General features: G+C 30.5%; 1 protein-coding gene across 1 annotated transcript in view; it reads left to right on the top strand.

The window, feature by feature from the left end:
* The window catches only part of LOC142320480 (juvenile hormone esterase-like), a 78769-nt gene extending 63850 nt beyond the window's left edge, over positions 1 to 14919 (top strand). The window contains exons 7-11 of the mRNA XM_075358313.1: positions 755 to 923; positions 5772 to 5950; positions 7975 to 8140; positions 11258 to 11387; positions 14584 to 14919. Coding sequence (XP_075214428.1) covers positions 755 to 923; positions 5772 to 5950; positions 7975 to 8140; positions 11258 to 11387; positions 14584 to 14740 — 801 coding nt within the window. The 3' untranslated portion in view covers positions 14741 to 14919. The remainder of the gene's footprint in view (positions 1 to 754; positions 924 to 5771; positions 5951 to 7974; positions 8141 to 11257; positions 11388 to 14583) is intronic.
* Positions 14920 to 20503: the final 5584 nt, after the last annotated feature.

The raw sequence follows: 20503 nt of genomic DNA on the forward strand, positions 1-20503 counted from the left end.
CTGACATGAAACAAAAATCACTCAAAAACTGGCTAGTCATTCTCATGAATAACAAGCATCCCACATCATCTTTATTAAGGAAATGTAGGACGAATTGGTTTTTTATTGTTTTCTTTAATGAGCGCAATATTCTGTTACACATACATATCAAACTTATTGAAATCCAGGTGGTATTCTTTTCATTTACACTGGGAAACCATTCTGAATAGTGAACATCATTACTCTCAGAAAACAAAGCTCTTACTTTACCAGTACAAGAATCAAAGTTTTTTAGTTCAATGGTTTTACATGCATCACAGCCACAACAAAAACGTGTACAGGTTAAGTAAAGCAAATCTACCCCTTTCAAGAACAATGCATTATATTCATTGTTTTACTTTTTGTAGGGGTTAAATTAAAATATTTACCCACATTTATATTTGGGTTTCTGAAATTTTTATATCGTACCCATTTTACCTTATTGATAAAGATTATAGTATCTGTTTATGTAATTTGGTTTGCAAGTAGGTTTTCTCTTGCTGAAGAAGAAAAGTGCTTTCTTAAAGTGTTGAAATGAAAAGGAATATACAAAAGTTACAAAACTAACCAGAATAAACAAGTAATATATATATTTTTTTAAACAAAGGTGAATATTTCGGATTATGATAAGGTTTTTTTTTTTTAATATTTTACTACTGAATGAAATTCAAGAATTTATTTGCAAATTAACAAATTTTATAGTTTTTGATAAGAAAATGTTTTAATTTTTCAACAGGAAGTGAAGAATTGCTTCAGTATTCCATTTGTACCATCTGTGGAAACTCAGAAGTCAGAGAATAGTTTTCTTAGGGATTACCCTGAAAAACTGTTTGAGGAAAGTAAATTCTTTAGTGTCCCTACTATAATTGGTACAGTCAGTAATGAAGGTTTGATTACATTAGGTGGTAAGTTTCTTTTCACTATAAAATTATAATACTAATTTTGTTAAATTAATTTATGGTGGCTAGCATTTATACTTTGTAAATCTACTATACGTATAAAAATGAATTTTTGTTTGTCTCGTATGCGTTTCTGTATCATTCATCCGATTGCAATGAAACTTTGGTGAGTTGTGCGCACACCTGCGAAAGTTTCTGAATTAGTTTGGACTCGCTAGGAAGTGCTGGGGTCGAGATATTTTGAAAAATTATATTTACCGTCCGTATTGGCTCAAATTCAGAATATATATTAGTTAAGTGAAAATAAAAATTTTTATAAAAACTATACCTGCTAGCTGGCACCAGTGTCGAAGAAATATTTACGAAACAAACATACAGATGAATGTTTGTATGTATGTCCACTATAGACCAAAAAACTACTGAACCGATTTACGCGCGGTTTTTGTAAAATGGTCCACGTTGTCCAGAGAAGGTTTAAAGCTATTGAAATTCTTGATATGACCAGTATTTTGAACCGACTACTGTGTATAGAGAGTAGTTTGAATTAAATCCGATTGGTAGTGCTGTTGTTTTACCAGTTGGATTTATTTACATTCTGACATTTATAAGATGAAAAGTTAAATTTTGTGAAATTCCGTAATGTTTTATCAAACTTTCAGTTGTGTTCATTTAATCTATATATATCAAATCTAGCAATATCAAAGCATTGCTGGGTCTGCTAATAAAAAATAAATTTAATGGTCTTTTAAGAGGTTAAACTGGAACTAAGACTAGCACTGTATAATTACAAATAAAATTTTGTTTTGAAGAACATAGCTTACTTTTTGTTACATATATTGTTTGTGTAGATTTAATTATATAATAGATATATCTCACTAATAAGCACAATTTTTAGCACATGAAAGTTTTATTGTGTTCCAAACATAACTTTTTATGCTGAATTCAAAAATGCAGTCAGAATTTTTTCATTACCCACAGTTTTTTACCTGATAATATTTTTGAAGTATTGCTTTTCCAGAATGTTATATATTGGTTTTAGGAATAACACATGTACTCAAAAGAATCTATTAAATGAGGGTGTGGAACAATTTTACATGAAGGCAATAGCTATATATGCATGATGATTCATTTCCTGTAGATTCTGACATGTCAGTACAGAGCTGTCTTCTGCATCATATAATTAACACACCAGTATTGTTGAAACGTTCACTTTGTATGAATGCTCTGTTGTTTCATTCTGTTTTGTGATTTACATTACTGTGTCAAGAGTGTTGTGTTGGTGAATAAATATGCCAAGGAAATGTGTAATTTTTTTTTTTACCTCAAAATTTGTTTATTTACAATTCTTAGGGAGCTCCCTTGCACCATGTCCCATGTCCTTGAAAATATCTCCATTCTTCTCTATTCCTTGTTAAAGATCCTGATAGAGCCAATTTCCTTTTAGATCATCTGTAATTATACTCTTTTCCGGCCTCATTATTGAACCTACTACTTACTGATCTCACAATAGTGTTCCAATCAATCCTTTTCTCATGATATATCTCAGCCAGTCAGCTTTCATATTCTGAATTTTGTTGATTAAGTTTCTACTCTTGTTCACTCACCTCATTACTTCTAATGAATTAAAAACTTTGTGTTTACTTTATAAGTAAATCAATCAATTAGAGGTTTCACAAGTATTAAAGGATGCTGTCATAAACAAGGATATACTGACTCCTGAAGGGGAAGACACCCTCTGCCACCTCCTCTGTTCCTAGCCCTTATGAACTTTACTGGAGGACATCTTTGAAACCTCGGCTTTTGACATATTTCAGTCTGCCTTGGCCAGGATGCCACCAATGTGAATGCCATGACATTCCCATTGGTATATTACTATTTATTGAACTCAAAACAAAACACATCTTACCGAGTCTTACGCAAGACTTAAAGGACTTAACTAAACAAAGGAACTGAACTACCTACACTTAGAAGGTATAAGTGAGAAACATATAACAAGAAACATAAGGATATCACATGGAACAATAACAACACAATAACACTGAAACAAAACAAAAAACAAAAATAACAACAACAAAACCTAATTTATAAAGAAAACATCAACAAAAACATAATACAAGAGAAATCCAAGCAGGGCTCTAGATCCTCTCAGCGATCCTTTTTTTTGCTAAGTACACTATAAAACTCCACTACTGCCCATTCAGCCTGGCTCCTTCAGTTTACACGGAGATCCAATACCGACCCAATAAGATCAAGCTAACAGATGGTTTCCATGTGCATTAACTCGTACTTTGAGCATTCATAAACAACATGGTAAGAATATCATCCAATTTTCCATACTGAGGACACATCCCAGAATCTACCAGGCCAAATTTCTGCAGTCTGCCCCTAAAAGCACCATGGCCACAAAGAAATCGCATCACATATTTATTACGCTGTACCCAAGAGGTGCCCACAAATCAACATCATTTGGAAAGAGATCATGCATATAATGCCCCCCTCAGTCTCATCCCATATGGTGTGCCACAAGGCATTGCCATGTTGTTCAATTTCTCAAACTTTATCCAAAGTTAACTCACCAGACTTCTTAGCAACATACTGCCTGCTGCTTCTCAGTTGCAATCAAGTCTATCTATCGGTTTCACACCTGCAATCACCAAGATTGTCTTCTGTGAAAAAGTACAGTAACCACCCATTACCATTAACAATATTAGACGTTGAGCTCTTAATAATATGTCCCGATAGCTTTTATATTTTAGCCTATCTGCCCAAACAGGTGCTGCATATAACATAATAGCCTTGCAAACGCCTTTGTACAGGATGCTCATGGTCTTAAAATTAAGAATCCAATTAGGATTGACCACACTTCAAACACTGAAACAAGTAACAAAATTTATCTTGTTTTTTCTTTTTTATGTTATGTGTTTCTTGAAAAGCAGTGCAAAAACAGCTTCTTTTCTTTCCATGCCATCAGTATTAAAAATAAGGAAAATAAAAAAAATCCACTCTTTGTTTTATACAAAAATAATTATAAATTACAGTGATTATGTTTTTTCATATGATTTAATGAAAAGATACCATAATTTAAACAAAGGTATCATCTTTAGTGGTGGACAATTTAAAGTATTTAATAAATCCATTTAAAAATGAAAATAACAATTCTTTGAAAAAAATATTTCTCAAAATAATCTGCTTTCAAGTCTATATATATTTACTTTAACAATGCTCAAATTTTTCAATCCATCGTTATAGTATAATTTAACCAAATCTTTAAACTAGAAATACTTCAGCAAAAACATCATCATTTCGTATAAATCTCTTTCCAGTAAGTCTTCATAATTGAAGATATTGAGTCTTCATAATTGAAAATAGAAAATAGTGTGAAGCTGCTTAGTCTAATAAGTAGAGAGATACAGAAGGATTTTGTAGTGTAATTCTAACAGTTTTCCTGTCGCAGTCACAAAAGAGTGGTCTGGCGCATTTTCTTGGAGAAAAAGAATCTTCTTTTTCATTTAATGTAGATTTTTCTTTATTTCCTCTTTTAGACATCCAGCAAAGTTGCATAATATTGCCCAGTTTTATACTTCTCCAGAAAGACTATAAAGATTATAACATTAGATATCTGAAAAATCAGTAGTCATCACTTTCCTGAACATGGAATGGTTTTCACTTTCTTTGGAGCAAGTTCTCTAACTGCAACCATTGTATTTACTGTTCCTTGATTTCAGGTCAGAAGTGAAGTATGTAAATTTCATCAACTATTAGAAAACAATGCAAAAATTCCTCTGGATTATATTGAAGCAACTCCAGACCATGCCAAGAGATTCTTATTAATTAACACTTTTGATTACTCATGAGAAAATACGACACCCACCTTGCAGACAGTTTACACATATTTGTGTAATGTATGATAACCCATTCATTCGAGATGCATGTTATCTTAGCAATCTCATACACTTTCAATATTTTTTCTTCTATTACTATATCATGGATTTTTTCAATATTCTCTGTAGATGTAACTTCAACAGGCTATTTGGAATGTTCATTGTTGTTTGTGCTAATATGATTACTCTGATGACAACCAAACCACTTGTAAACTACTTAATCATGTACAATGGACCTTACTCATCATATTTATCCAGCTGTCTTTAGTTTTCTGCGCAGTTTTACCTTTCAGAAAGTAATATTTTATTACACAAAATTTCTTTTGCCCATTTTTCACAAATCACAATACTTAATTCACTCAAACAACTGTCAACAACAGAATTATGAATCTGACTGAAGCTTGGAGCAGCAAGCTTCTAGCAGAGATGAAAGAAATGGAAAATGACCTTAACAATGTACTACAAGTTCCACCTCTTAATTTTACACTCTTGATTTTCTGCTGTAAAATAAACATGCAGCTACAGTAATATAGGTTCACTGGTCATGACCTATACAAGCTCCCAGCTCAACTTATTATGTGTTACATGTTCAACTGGTGTCATTTTTTTTATAAAAGTCATCAAGCAATGTTTTCAGAATTAAATTTTCATTGTTATGCAAAAATATATCTTCCATGTAATTTTTTCATGTTGTCATCTACTAACTAATCTAAATTATTGCTATTGTACTACTATTATAATGAATACCAGTTAGTATAGCAGACAAATTGCACCACTGCAATGCTTATTCATCAAAAGCATTTTCAAACTCAATTGAGTAAAATTGTTGTATTCTTTTAAAAAGTTAATTTCAAGTACTTTACTGCAGTTGTTTATGTACATATTAATTTTATTTTTTACAAGACATTATTTGTTTTCATGTCTATAACAATCATTGAATTACACTGTGATATATATTTGTTGTTTTGTTCAGCACCAGATTTTATGGATTATTATAATGATGATTTTGGGCGATTTGTACCTGATAAACTACATTTACATCAGAATGATTCTCAATTTCAAAATATAACAGAAAGTATTAAACAATTTTATTTTAATAACCTAACTAATAAAGGTCCCCTTGATAAACAACAAATTGGAAATTATGTTGATGTAAGTAAAATCATGTGTTAAGATAATTTTACTTTAACATGTATCAGTACAGAAGCTGAATATATATTAATAAATATGAAGATTATCTGTGAACAACCATTCAGATGATGTCAGGTTCTTGAAATTTCATGTAATAACTATCACAAGTTGGACTCCAGAGCAAAGTAATTTAATTAATTAAAATTTAATAGATCTGGCATTTTTTAAATCTTTTTAAAGTGTTATTACTCAAGAATAAAAATAAATAATCATTATCATAAGTTTATTCGTACAGTTTAAGATTTTTAACAAACAGTTACAAATTAAGTGAAGATTTAAATTGCATCAAGAAAAATAAAATTAGTAACGTATCAAGTTTAGAATCTTATTTAAAAAGACCTTAGATAGCCTCTCTATCAACATATCTGATGTTACATACAAAACAGAATATATAAAATAATCTTTACCAATATCTTCCAACTGAAGTAATTGCAACACATAGGATTAATTCAAAAAAGAATGAAGATTTATTAATAACATCAGTGATTCAAGTGCTTACCAAATGATGACACTTGCAGAATTTTTCAGAAAAATATAATGGCACATGATTCATTAAATCTGATTACTTAAAATCATACTACTAAATTTTGCTAATTGCAATTCTACATGACATACGATGTCTAATCAGAAAATAACCGAACATTTTTAATTATGCGCCAACGAAGATCTGTAGTTGGCAGCATTACTTTTCTCACACACCTTGTACATATATATATATAAGAAATTTAGTTACTGTACATAAAAATCAGATTTAAAAATAAAGTGTGGACTTAGCTTAATTTTACCCTTCCCACACAAAGATCAATGTACTTCTTTAATGTTGCCCTTCATAAACTGAACTTAATCTTCATGAATTGTTAGCATACTACTCTATGTGATTTGTAAGAAATTGCTTATTTGATGAAGTTTGTGTAATTTTTCAATAACAGTAATTTGAAACAATTGAACATCATAATGTTTTTGTTTTATAAAATGTCTTGTTTAATTTTAAATGATGTTTTGATTATTTGTATTCAGCAACTGAATATTTGTAGAGTAATAATTTTGTGAAGTTGATTACTAAGCCTTTTGGGAAATTTTCTAAAGAAAATTTCTAACAGCAGAATTAAACTTGATTACGGCCAATTGAGTTTAGTCACAGATGTAGGAGACAGCTAAAACAAAGAATTATTTGTTTTTATCATGAGACATGATAAAAACAAATGAGTTACTTTAGGAATAAAATACATTTACGAAAAAGAAACATGTTTTTTTGTTTTTTATTTTTTATAATAAAACTGAGCTAAAAGCCTTCCATTCCACTGAAAGCAGTTTCATAACTTTTCTTAAGGTTATTATAAGTTTCAGCAGGATGTTTTTAGTATAAATAAGCAGTAGCGTTACTGATTTTTAAACATGTAGATGAAACTATTGTAGCAATTGGTTGAGTTTTGCCCCTTGTTAAAAAACCCAATAAAAGATCCACCAATAAAACGTCCATTTTCAAAAGTGTAATGTGATTTAAAAAAGTTTAAAGGGTCATAGTCTATGTAACAAAGTTGGCAGCCCAACCATCAGATGAATGCAGTCAACATAATGTTGTAAGAAAAGTAGAAGAATGATTTTATTTTTTCATTAGGGATCAAGATTCAATTTGTATAAATGATTACTTAGATGGAGTACATTTTGAGAGATGTTGATTGCATTTCCTCACATAACAGAGAAATTGTCTATCCTGTTTTAGTTCTGTAGACGCTATCCATTACAAATGTTGTGTAAAATAGGCTATATAAACTGTACTATATTTACATTATACATAAATACACATATATTTACATTTTACCTAATAGCACCGTCATTAACAGATATGACAAGTGCAAAAAAATAAATTAATAAATTTTGAGAATAAATAAAAACAGGAGTTAATAGAAAATAAGATTTGTTTTTAACAATTAGTGCAAGATGTTTTTTTTGTGTGAAGTAAATTAATCATTTCTTATTTTAAGCTCTGTGGAGATGTGGATTTTAATATTGGCATACAAAAGATTATAGACTTTCTTATAAAACGTACTGACATTCCATTGTATGTTTATAAGTTTACTTATGAAGGAAGCCATGGTCTATTTAAACAGTTTTTAAAAAAGAAGTGGCCTACATTCAAGCTTCCTGCAGGTATGTTTACAGATCAGTTAAGTATTCAGTCTATATTCAGTTGACAGTGAAAATCACATATTTTTTTTTAATTACAAATTAAACCAAATGTATTCAACATAGCATTTTAAAATAATGCAACCAGCACAAATGAGTTAAAGATACCATTTTATTGCAGCAAAGAAACAATATAACATGAGCAATTATTAAAATACATAAATTGAATATACATTAATATTTAATAAAACAATATACACACCACAAATTTAACTTTATTAACAAATTCATAAATGTTCTTAATCTCATTATCACAAAAGGTAGCTGATAAAAGCACACTTTCAATATGTAGAAAATTAAAATTAATGGACTAAATTATTCTTAGTCTTCTAGCCACCTAACTTCACATAAATTATCAGTTTTCAGGTATAAATTCCAGGTTATTGAACATATCCATTACAAAGGAACATAATTAGGCTTAATATCTCCAATCCCTGAATGAAAGTTCCCAAATAAAAAACTAAAGTGACATACTAGTGTAATGCAATCATTTAAATCAGTATAAAAATATTACTGAATCAAGAAATGACAAAAGAGAAAAAAGGGGTTTTGTCTCCACCTCTGTATGGCACTTCAAAAATAAGACCAAACACCATCAGAAAGTATCTTAGCTACCAAAGTGGCATTAATTTACATGAAAAAATTTTACCCTATCCTTTAACTAAAATCTAGTAATGCAGAAACCATAAGTTTCATATCTCCCTGCTTCCTTAACATTTGTGATCAAAATTAAATATCATCAATGCCCCAGTATACAGAAATCCTTGTGTCAAATCTCAACCAAATTAGTCTATCCAATCTACAGATATCAAACAACAAACCAACGTGCATGCAGTACATATACACTACATCCTTCTGGAATTTTTCAATGCTAAAATTGTTTTTTGGTTAGAGGGGGTGAGACAACAATATCTGCAAAAATCTGATCCGATTAGCATTGTTTTCCTTTTACAATGTACTCTACCGGCTGATTGAAAAAGGACTTTACAACTTCAGAAGCATATAGAATTTATTGAGATAACTTACAGATTTGGTTGAGGTCTCATTTCATAGAAAAACACATAAAGTTTGTCACCCAACTTTGGTCCGATACAGCTTCCATTTGTAATCTTAAGTCGATTTCATTCTAGACTACAGCCAGCAAGTTGGACGTTACCTCTGCAGCTGAGGTGTTAATTCAAAATCTTAGCCCAACAAGATCAGCAGGCAATGGCATATAAACCCACTCTTTAATGAGATCCCACAAGAAAAAATCTAGCGGGATCAAATTTGGGGAGTGAGGTGACCGTGCAATTGGACCTTCAAGGCCAATCCACCGAACTGGAAGTCGAATATAAAGAAAATCTGGGACTTCTTAGGTGGTAGTGAGGTGGTTCCCCATCTCACTGCAATCTTTGTTTGCTTAATGCACAAAAACCTGACCTTGGGCTATCAGGACTATACTACAAAGTTTCATGAAGGTTTTCACTACCTCATATTTAGCAGTTATGGGTATTCACCTTGCCACTGATGTGAAATGTTTACTCATGACTAAAAATTACATTGTCTAAAAGTTTTTCATTGTCTGCAATTCTATCCATTTGTACACAAACTTCAGCCAAGCAACTTTATTTTCATCTGTAATGTGTTGTACCATGGTTAGTTTGTATGGCTTCAAGTGCAATTGTTTACATAATATGCGCCAAACAGTTGTGTATGGAATTGCAGTCACATGTGATCCACATCAAGTTGATTTCTTCAGACTACATGCAAAGCTTTTTCTGAATTGCTCCACAGCAGCTTCAGAGACACATGGCTGTCTCAGTGATTTTGTAGGTTTAACAAAACAACCTGTCTCAACGAAGGTTTGGTGCGAAGAGTTAAATCGTATTCTACTAGGAGACTCCCTACTATACTCTCTGCAAAGATTACATTGAACTGCAGTTGCTGACTGCAAATCATGAAACCAAAACACACAGCGAACACATTCCATGCCAGTAAATTATCAATTTTTAACAGCACTGGTGACAGTGTTGGTGGCCGAATTTGGTGCTAATAAACTATGCAAGTCAAAACTTGATGTGTTTTGCTATGAAATGAGATCTCAACCGAATCTATAAGTTATCTAAATAAATTTTTATGTGCTTTTAGAGTTGTGAAGTCCTTTTTTAATCACCCAGTATAATTAATTATACAGCACATAAAGCCAGATAAAAAATACATGACTAACTTTACATTGTACATATCTTATAAATTTTATATTTTAATCTATTCATTGTTTTCATATTTTATTTAAAAGTTCTTTCAATGTTAACAGCATTCCGCTATAATTGTTTCCAAGTGCTATATTTTTTAATTATTTTAAAATACTATGAACAAACAAGACCACACAAAAAATTTGTAAAAGCAATTACTTTTTCTTGTTTTATAAATGGCACTAGCTGCTGATATCATTAACAAATAAATGCCAAAACTTTGAAATTGCCATAATCGAAGAAACAAATAATTATAATCTATAGCAACCGGTTTATATGCAATAGCACTGATATTTTAAACTTTCTTTTTATTTTTCAAAATGGTGCTTCCTAAAATATTCCGTATGAACTGGAATACCAACAAGAATAAAGCAAATTACCAGTTTTTTCAGAACTACTTGACCATAGCAAGTATAATTTAATAATAAAAAGAAACCTTTTCACTAATTTACATATTAAAAATGGAAAAATATTGTTTACTTGATCCATCACCACTCTTTCTTAAGTATATGCACATTTACACAGCACACAAAGAGAAATGAATGTGAAGTAAAATCATCAGCAAAAAGCTAGTGTGGAAAACCATCACATGTAAGAGGAATATGCCACACATTCAATAAATAAATGACTTTTACAATTAATCATAAATGAAATTGTACATTTCAGTTACCAAAAATCTTTCAAAGGTGTTTATTTATTAAACATTTATAAAGTAATGCAAACATACACTTTCTTCCATGACCCATTTGAAAAAAAAATTGTTGTTGCAAAGAAGCTTAATAGCACATATATGTTAGATGAATGTATAATAATTACATCTTATTCTATAACATAATATTTATTTCAGGTCCTGCTCATTCTGATGAAGTAGGATATCTTTTCTACAACGCCATTTTTAGTAACTTTACCGAATCAACGAAAGAAAATAAGATAGTGGAACAGATGACTTCTTTTTGGACTCGCTTTGCTACATTTCAGTGAGTAAGAGTAGAGTGGTCAACAACTTTTGATCATGAATGAACACAATTAATTATCAATAAACTAAACAAAAGTATCTTTAGTTAACATAATTATATGTAGAAAGTTATCTATCAGCCAGCCAACTGGTTACATCATAGTGTATCATTTAGTTGTAATAATTGAATGCCAAAAAAATAAATAATAAATATGGATTTTTATTTCTTTATAAAATACAAAACTAATATAATTTTATTTATATAAACCAATGACTATCCAACTTTTAATACCCCCTGTACAATGCGATTTGTCCAACTCTTCAAAATAAGCGGTTATCTCAGCTTTGACCTTATCATTTGAAATAAATCTTAGTCATTTCTTCAGGTTTGGAAAAAGGAAGTAAATGCTTCATTTGCTCCCATTCCCTGTCTGGACTGCTGTTTAGTCTCTTAACGTGTAATGGTGAATCCAAGTCAGCGGTTATTTAACATGGCATGATGGATTTTTGTGACGATTTTGTCAGTCATACAGATTTTTGGGCAACCGATTGTTCATTATCTTGAATGGATGAACAACCATAAATTAAGCTGTCCCCTTTTTTACCATCAAAAATAAAGGGGAAGAACCCTTTTAATGGTATCTAACTCTTCTGTATGTGTGTTGGATTAAACATTTTAAACAATATACTTTACAACAGCTCAATCTTCAATTTATTCCATTTTTCAGAAAATGTCTTAAAATTATTTGCTTATAAATAAACAACTAACTTACGAGTCTGAAACTTCGCAGCACGCCATCTTAAGGATCATACTTGAAAAAATAATATTGTAATTTTGGTATACTTATGCCAACTCTGTGTTAGGTCGAGAACTTTCCGAATGACCCTAATAATTCATGGAATGGTGCTGGTGCTTCCATAAAATCTTTTCAGAACTGTGGCCCATACTTTATTGGTACTCCAGATGGTTACTGTTACAATGTTTCTGAAATGGGTGCAAAATTCGTTTACAGTATTAAATAATTGATGTGGTCAAATTGTTATTAGACACATAATAATCACATAATCATACATATCAAACATATTTATTTGAGTACATTGTATCTGTCATTTAATCCATTATTTTTTTTAAAAATATAGTAATTAAATTATAGTAATTAATTAATTAGTTTTTGTTTTAATTTCATATTACTAGAGTACATTGATTTCATGATTTTTAGAAGAAATGAAAAAACAACATTTTTACTGGTTGATATCTAAATTTAAGTGCCTTTTTTTCTACGAGATGTTTAGTAGAGATTGTCTTACAATAGATATGTAGTACTTGTATAGGTCCTTAATATCTCTGGTAAATATAATGGTCACAAAGTCTGTTTCCACAATATAATATAAATTGAGTAGCTTCAAATTGAGCAGCTGAGGAATTCTCTTTATAATCTTCTCTTAGGTTTCTCTTCTTCTCTCTCATTTCTTCATTCAAACAGGAAAAGATCTAAATAAATAAATGAAAAAGAATTAAATATCCCTGTTGAACTCCTGAAAATAATTAAAAAACAACTTAGGTTGTTTTTTAATTTTTAAAACACTTTTAGCCTGTTCGTACTGAGCTTTCTGACTAGGACATGACTTACAGGGAAACTTGTAAAGCTCTTCTAAGGAATTTTCCCAATGTCGAATCACAGAAAAGAGTTTTCTTCTCCGATGAATGTTACATTTACTAGAGTAATTGAACTCAAACATATTTTTGGTGTAAAGAAAACCCTCACTTTTATGAGAAAATCACAGACCATCCCACCACATTAATGATATGGACAATGATATCTGGAATGCACCTGATAAGACCATACTTTTTTTAAGGAAGTGTTAATAGCATTTCATAACTTAACATATGTAAGAATTAACTACCATTTTACAGTAATATGAAGTCTTCAGCTAACTATGCTCAGTTAGTAAGGGACTAATTAAATGAACATTTTGAAGTCCAGACTTAACAACCTGTGGCAACTCCCTTTGGGGCATGTTGATTAATAATGAGGTTGGTTGATTAACCAACCTCATTCTTTACAAGTTCAACTTCCCAAATGGATAAAAATGTCAAAAACATTTGTGCAATTATTCTTAAAGACCGATGACTACCATTGGAAAAATCAAGAAGTAGTCTGGAGTAATTTGGAGCTCAGTTCAGCAAATTTTATAAGAAAATTTGGAGATGAGATTGGTCGCTGCAAAATCTGTGCCTCGGCTCCTGATTGATTACCTATTTTTGTATGGCGTATTTTTAAAGTACGCCATACTTTAAAGAACAGTTACAAATTCACCCAGATTTCCTTTCCAACATCATTACTGGTGATAATCATGGTGCTACGGTTATGACCCTGAAACCAAACAGTCAAAAGCTTGTCAAGTGAAGTGAAGTTAAACATCAAGACAATGTTCATTTGTCTTTTTGATGTGGGAGGGGTGATGCATTCAAAATTAATTTCACTAGTTCAGACTTTAATCATTTCTACTTCAAGGTTCTGAGACAATTGTACAACAGTCTGTGGCAAAAAAGGTCCATTTTTGGCAGATAGATGAATAATTTTTCCACTATTCGCACTTGCTCTCAGTGCGCCAATTTTTAACGTAAAAATTGGCCTGATTTCCTTGCCACACTCCCCCTTCTTCACCTGATTCAGCTCTGTGCAATTCTTTTCTGTTGCCACAAATGAAGAGGTACCTGAATGGAAAACATTTTGCCATTGTGGATGAGGTGAAGAAAAATACAAGTAAGGTGCTGTTCAGTACTACAAGAGACAAATTTAAAGACTGTTTTGAACATTGGATAAGTGTATCGCTTTAATGGAGAATATTTTGCAGGGAATTGAAGGATTTTTGTAAAAAAAATAATATATATATTTTTTTTTAAATCCGGTTATTTTTGGATACCCTCATAAATCCCCCCCATAAAGATAACCTGTTTGAGATTAAAAAAAACTGAATTAATATCCAGTACCGGCATCTGCACATTATTTAAATATGAAAGTACAATTTTAATAAAAATCACATGATTTCCAATTTCTTTACTCTTCCTATTAAGCGAATCTTTGGGGTATTTTTACAAATTTTTAAAAGGTATTTTATATCCCCTTTCCCATTTCACGGTTGGATTTGTCATTTGCAAATATTCTTGTGTAGAATACTTATCAAAATGTAATCATTCCTGTATTTATTTTCAGAAATCCCAATGAGGAGGTTGATAATTTATTATGGAATGCTACAAGTGAAGAAAAACAAACGTATTTAGAGATAGGTTCATCAATTAACCAAAAAAATGGGAGTATATTATCAGAAAAAAAGCAAGAATTTTGGGATAATATCTACAATTCTGTTTAAAAGTTTGTGAATTATTATATATATATATATATATATATACAAATTGATAAATTATGTAATATACATACTCTCTGTTCTACTATGCATCTATTACTTCATTTGTATGATACTGTAAATCTTTATTTATTTTGTCATAAAGCTGTTATTAAACTTCAATAAAAGTGATATTTTGTATTTAATCTTGATAGTTATTTTCCTCATACCTAACCCATAGACAGGTAGACCCGTAGAAATCTAGCTCATAAGCTAGATCATCTATCTCTGTCATGTTCTAAATAAGTTTCATGCAAATAGTGTTATTGTTTTTAAGAATATTTGAAAATAATTAAAAATTGAATATTCCTTTGTATGCAATGGAACAATTAACAAAACCTGTATTTTCCCTTGGTAATATGCTTTAACAGCTATTATAGGAAACCAATCAGTCACCTTCTTCTCAGCCATTTTTATGCTTTTCAACATTTTGATTTTTTGTATAAAATTCTGTAGAAAAAATTCACTAATTATAAGAAAAAGTCCAATTTTTTATAAAATTGAGTTAAATCATATACTTTAAATGTAAATACACTTCTTGGTATGCAAAAGGCACGTTTCCAGTGAATAGAAGAAAGCTTGCCGTCACTGAAATTAAAAAGGATATACAAGGTGCGACAAAAAGTAATGAGACTGATTTTTCTTTGCAAGATGAGGCAACCCTGCAGCTTGCGTAGGCACACCATCTTTTGACTTTGGTCTATAAGCTACTTCTAGTCCAAGCGGCACATTGATGCAACTGCTCAGTCGTGAATTGTGCTGTAATAAGTGAACACGTGTTTGTGTCTCTCGTAACAGAAATGAAACCGCAAAATATTGTGCAATGGTATGCCATTTCTTTTTACGTTAAATCGGGTGAAAACGCGACGATAACTTATGGTAAGCTTCAGAAGGCTTTTGAAGAGGAGGTTATGTCAAGAGCTCAAGTTTTTCGGTGGCATAAAATTTTTGGTGAAGGCAGAACGAATGTTGAAGATGAAGACCGCAGTGGACGACCATCAACCTCACGGACAGATGTCAACTTGACCAGGGTGCGTGAAATCGTACGATCTGATCGAAGATTATCCGTGAAAATGATTGCAGAAGAACTCAACATCGATTGAGAAACGGTTCGTCTAACATCTTGGTATGAGAAAGATTTGTGCAAAAATCTCACACAACACCGAGAAACACGGAAAAATGTGGCAGCCGATCTGTTAGAGCAAACGGAAATCAATCCAGATTTGTCGAGCCGTGTTATCACTGGTGATGAAGGTTGGTTTTTTCAATACGATCCAGAGACAAAACGCCAAAGTTCGCAACAGTGCTCAAAGGGATCACCCAGACCAAAAAAAGGTCGCATGTCAAAGTCAAAAGTGAAATGCACGCTTGTGTGCTTCTTTGATTCCAAGAGAATTGTTCATAAAGAGCGGGTACCTGCTGGACAAACAGTTAACTGATATTTCTACAAAGAAATTTTAGAAAGACTTCGTAAACGAGTTCTTCGTGTCCGTGCCAACATTGCTGATCATGATAATGCGCCATCCCATACTTCTGTGTCAGTACAGCAATTTTTAACCCCAAAACAAATCTCAGTACTACCACAGCCACCTTATTCACAAGATATCGCTCCGTGCGACTTTTTTCTATTTCTAAGAGACAAAATGGCGGTCAAGGGACACCATTTTCAAACAACACTAGATGTCCAAAAAGCTGTGACGAGGGTCTTCGAGGATATTACAGAAGATGAGTTCCAGAAATGTTACCGTCAATAGCAGAAGCGCTGGAATAAGTGTGTGCAATCAGAGGGGAACTACTTTGAAGGAGACAACACTAAACATGACTAAAACAGTAAGCAACATGTTTTTCCACATCAGTCTCATTACTTTATTGTCGCATCTCGTATGTCTACGGATATAAGTTTTCCACTTACATGATAGGCTAAGTGAATATGATAAAATCAGCTGTTGTAATGTATTAGTAATTTGAATATGATCTCTACTTCATTATGCTTTCCATCCTATATACTGTATATATTTTAAGTTTTAAGTCATTTTAATATTAAAAATAGAGTGTTCTGATTGCTTAGCGACTGTTCACATTATATCAAAAATGCCAAATTAAGAGTTATATTAATTAATGTAGGTAACCGTCAGTAAACACTCTATATAACTTAACAATAGTATATAACTTGAACAATAATAGTTTAATGACCTATGTTTAACAGAGTTCATACAGAAAAACAGTCAATGTTTTAGTTCATTATGTATTACTAGGGAATCTGTTGTTAATGAAAAATAAAAAACTTCACTGTTTTTTAATAACTGCAATGGACAAAACACAAACCAAGCCCTTATTAGATGATTTATGTCATTGGTAAAATTAAGATGAATTAAAAAAATAAAAATATTCTTTTCCAATCAAAGGGCACTCATTCTTTCCTTTTTACCTTTATAAGAAAAAGTTATAAAACTGATAAAATGAATACATTAGATGAGTATATTGTAATTTGTAAAACTTATGAAAATAAAGTTGAGGAAATGAATTAGAAAATAGTGTTATAGAGGAAGTTGAGGAGGATGAAATGGGAGAAACAATACTGAGATCTGAATTTAAGAGAGCATTAAAAGATTTAAATGGCAGAAAGGCTCCTGGAATAGACGGAATACCTGTAGAATTACTGCGCAGAGCAGGTGAGGAAGCGATTGGTAGATTATACAAACTGGTGTGTAATATTTATGAAAAAGGGGAATTTCCGTCAGACTTCAAAAAAAAGTGTTATAGTCATGATACCAAAGAAAGCAGGGGCAGATAAATGTGAAGAATACAGAACAATTAGTTTAACTAGTCATGCATCAAAAATCTTAACTAGAATTCTATACAGAAGAATTGAGAGGAGAGTGGAAGAAGTGTTAGGAGAAGACCAATTTGGTTTTAGGAAAAGTATAGGGACAAGGGAAGCAATTTTAGGCCTCAGATTAATAGTAGAAGGAAGATTAAAGGAAAACAAACCGACATACTTGGCGTTTATAAACCTAGAAAAGGCATTCGATAACGTAGACTGGAATAAAATGTTCAGCATTTTAAAAAAATTAGGGTTCAAATACAGAGATAGAAGAACAATTGCTAACATGTACAGGAACCAAACAGCAACAGTAACAATTGAAGAACATAAGAAAGAAGCCGTAATAAGAAAGGGAGTCCGACAAGGATGTTCCCTATCTCCGTTACTTTTTAATCTTTACATGGAACTAGCGGTTAATGATGTTAAAGAACAATTTAGATTCGGAGTAACAGTACAAGGTGAAAAGATAAAGATGCTACGATTTGCCGATGATATAGTAATTCTAGCCGAGAGTAAAAAGGATTTAGAAGAAACACTGAACGGCATAGATGAAGTCCTACGCAAGAACTATCGCGTGAAAATAAACAAGAACAAAACAAAAGTAATGAAATGTAGTAGAAATAACAAAGATGGACCGTTGAATGTGAAAATAGGAGGAGAAAAGATTATGGAGGTAGAAGAATTTTGTTATTTGGGAAGTAAAATCTATTAACTTACTCCTTTAGTTTATCTTTAAAATAAAGCAAATTTCTACAGACTGTGAGGAAACAAAGACAGCATTGCATAAAAGAATGGTAAAGAGATTGACTATTATTAAACTATAATTTCATAACAGAATCAACAGACATCTGAGCATTTGTTACATAAACATGTTGTAATGTCTCCCACAAGATTTCTTTTTGTACTGATTTCTGTAAGGTTTTAATAATGTTCAACACTACACATTGCTGAAGAAATTACAATTGTTTGGAGTATTTAAAAACGTATAAAAATATTTTGTGTTTGGTTAGCCAACAGCAATTTATTCATAACTGAGATTTATTTTTTGTCAGCCTGGCACACCTTACAACCAATTTGTGTTCTCTATATTTCATTACACACATTATTGAGAATGTTATTAACCAAATTGCAAAATTATTATTTAATAAAAATTGTTCAGTTATTTCATTTTCTAACAATTCTAAATGCGTTATTTAATTATACAATGTTAGCAAATAAACTTAAATGCATTATTATTATTATTATTATTATTATTATTAATAAAGTTAATAAATTTTTAATTTAAGAGTTGTTATTCTCAATTCTGATTTAACTTGTTAATGAACAAATTTTTACCACAATAAAGAAAATATATTATTGTGTAGTTTGATACGATATATTAAGAATTTTAATATGAATATAATAGAGCTAATATCATTATTCATGACACCTAAACTTGAATTTGCTTTATTATCTGGAACTCTTTATTTCTGAATTTATTGATTAGGCTGAGAAAAATATATTACTGTACTGTATATTTAGTATTTTGCTACTACATGCAAGAGTTATTAAAATATATGAATTATAAAGCTTACAAAGCCATACTTTATATATAAAAACTAGTGAGGAGGAAGTAGGTGATTAGATGATTTTGAGATTCATTTCATTTCAACATTTTAGAGCTAACTCAAATACACAGTTTTTCTTTTAAGATTTATGCAATTATTTAATTAATCAATCCTTTGACATGTTTTTTCTTTGTTGAATAATAAATACATGTTTTCCTTTAATGTATAAGTAAGGAATCCAACAAGAGACAACATTTTGAATTGGATAATATAATGTTAAAAAAATAATTATTATCTTATGTTTGTGCCATACATAATTCAACAGTTGCAGGGAAAACAGTATTCTTCAGCACTATCTATCTTCAACACTGAAATTTAATTTATTTTTATCTATTCTTTTACATCTATTTTTTTTTTAATATTTATTTCTGTTAATAATATTTTAGATTAGAACTTGTTTGTTTTTCTTTATTTAATAATAAATATTATTGCAATTAGAGTGATTGTTTTGCAATGATACAATGAGACTATCAAGAAATACTAAGTCTTAAATTTTTAACACATTTACGGTAAATTTCTCATTAAAACTGTAACTCATGTCTGTTGAGAGAAATTCCAAGTAAATGTTAAAAATATTTTTAACTTCCTGAATATGATTATGATAAGAATTTAAGTAAAAAATAATAGACTAAAATTTTAAACAAAAAATCTTATTTCTAAATGATTTAAGGAATTAAAATTATTTACTCAAAATAGAATAAATTATTACTGTTATTATTCATCACAAAATTAGTGATAAATAAAAATATATTACAAAAGAGCATGACTGTACCACATTAAAATTATTTACAATAAATATTTCATTCAATAAAGTAATACACACATTTTAATTCTATTTGCGACAAAGTAATTTCACTTAATAAAATATAGCCAAAAATATACATAAAAAATCCTTTTTAAACGTAAAGAATATGTGTTTCAGAAAAAATCTAAGACAATGCAGTATTTAAAATAACAAACAGGAACTAATTTACCATAACTAGAAAGAAATTTTACAATTAACCCCTTTAATATACTCTTGATTGAATGCTTCTTACTTTTATTAAACAGTATGTAATGATATTTCTTATTGTTAAATACATTACCAAATACATTATGTAAGATAAATGCAGGCTTACTATAATTACTTTTTTCCTAACGCAAACAGAATATTAATAATTAATACAATGAATTAATTTTGTCATATATTTTTAGCCAATATTCACTCCCTCTTGAAAAAATAATACAAAAACCTATACAAAATGAAACTTCCTTCAGTTTGTTTTGTCAAATTTAAGCGCTTAATTAAACCTAAAATCT

The sequence above is a fragment of the Lycorma delicatula genome, chromosome 2, assembly GCF_047948215.1.
Source record: "Lycorma delicatula isolate Av1 chromosome 2, ASM4794821v1, whole genome shotgun sequence".
Lineage (NCBI taxonomy): Eukaryota > Metazoa > Arthropoda > Insecta > Hemiptera > Fulgoridae > Lycorma > Lycorma delicatula.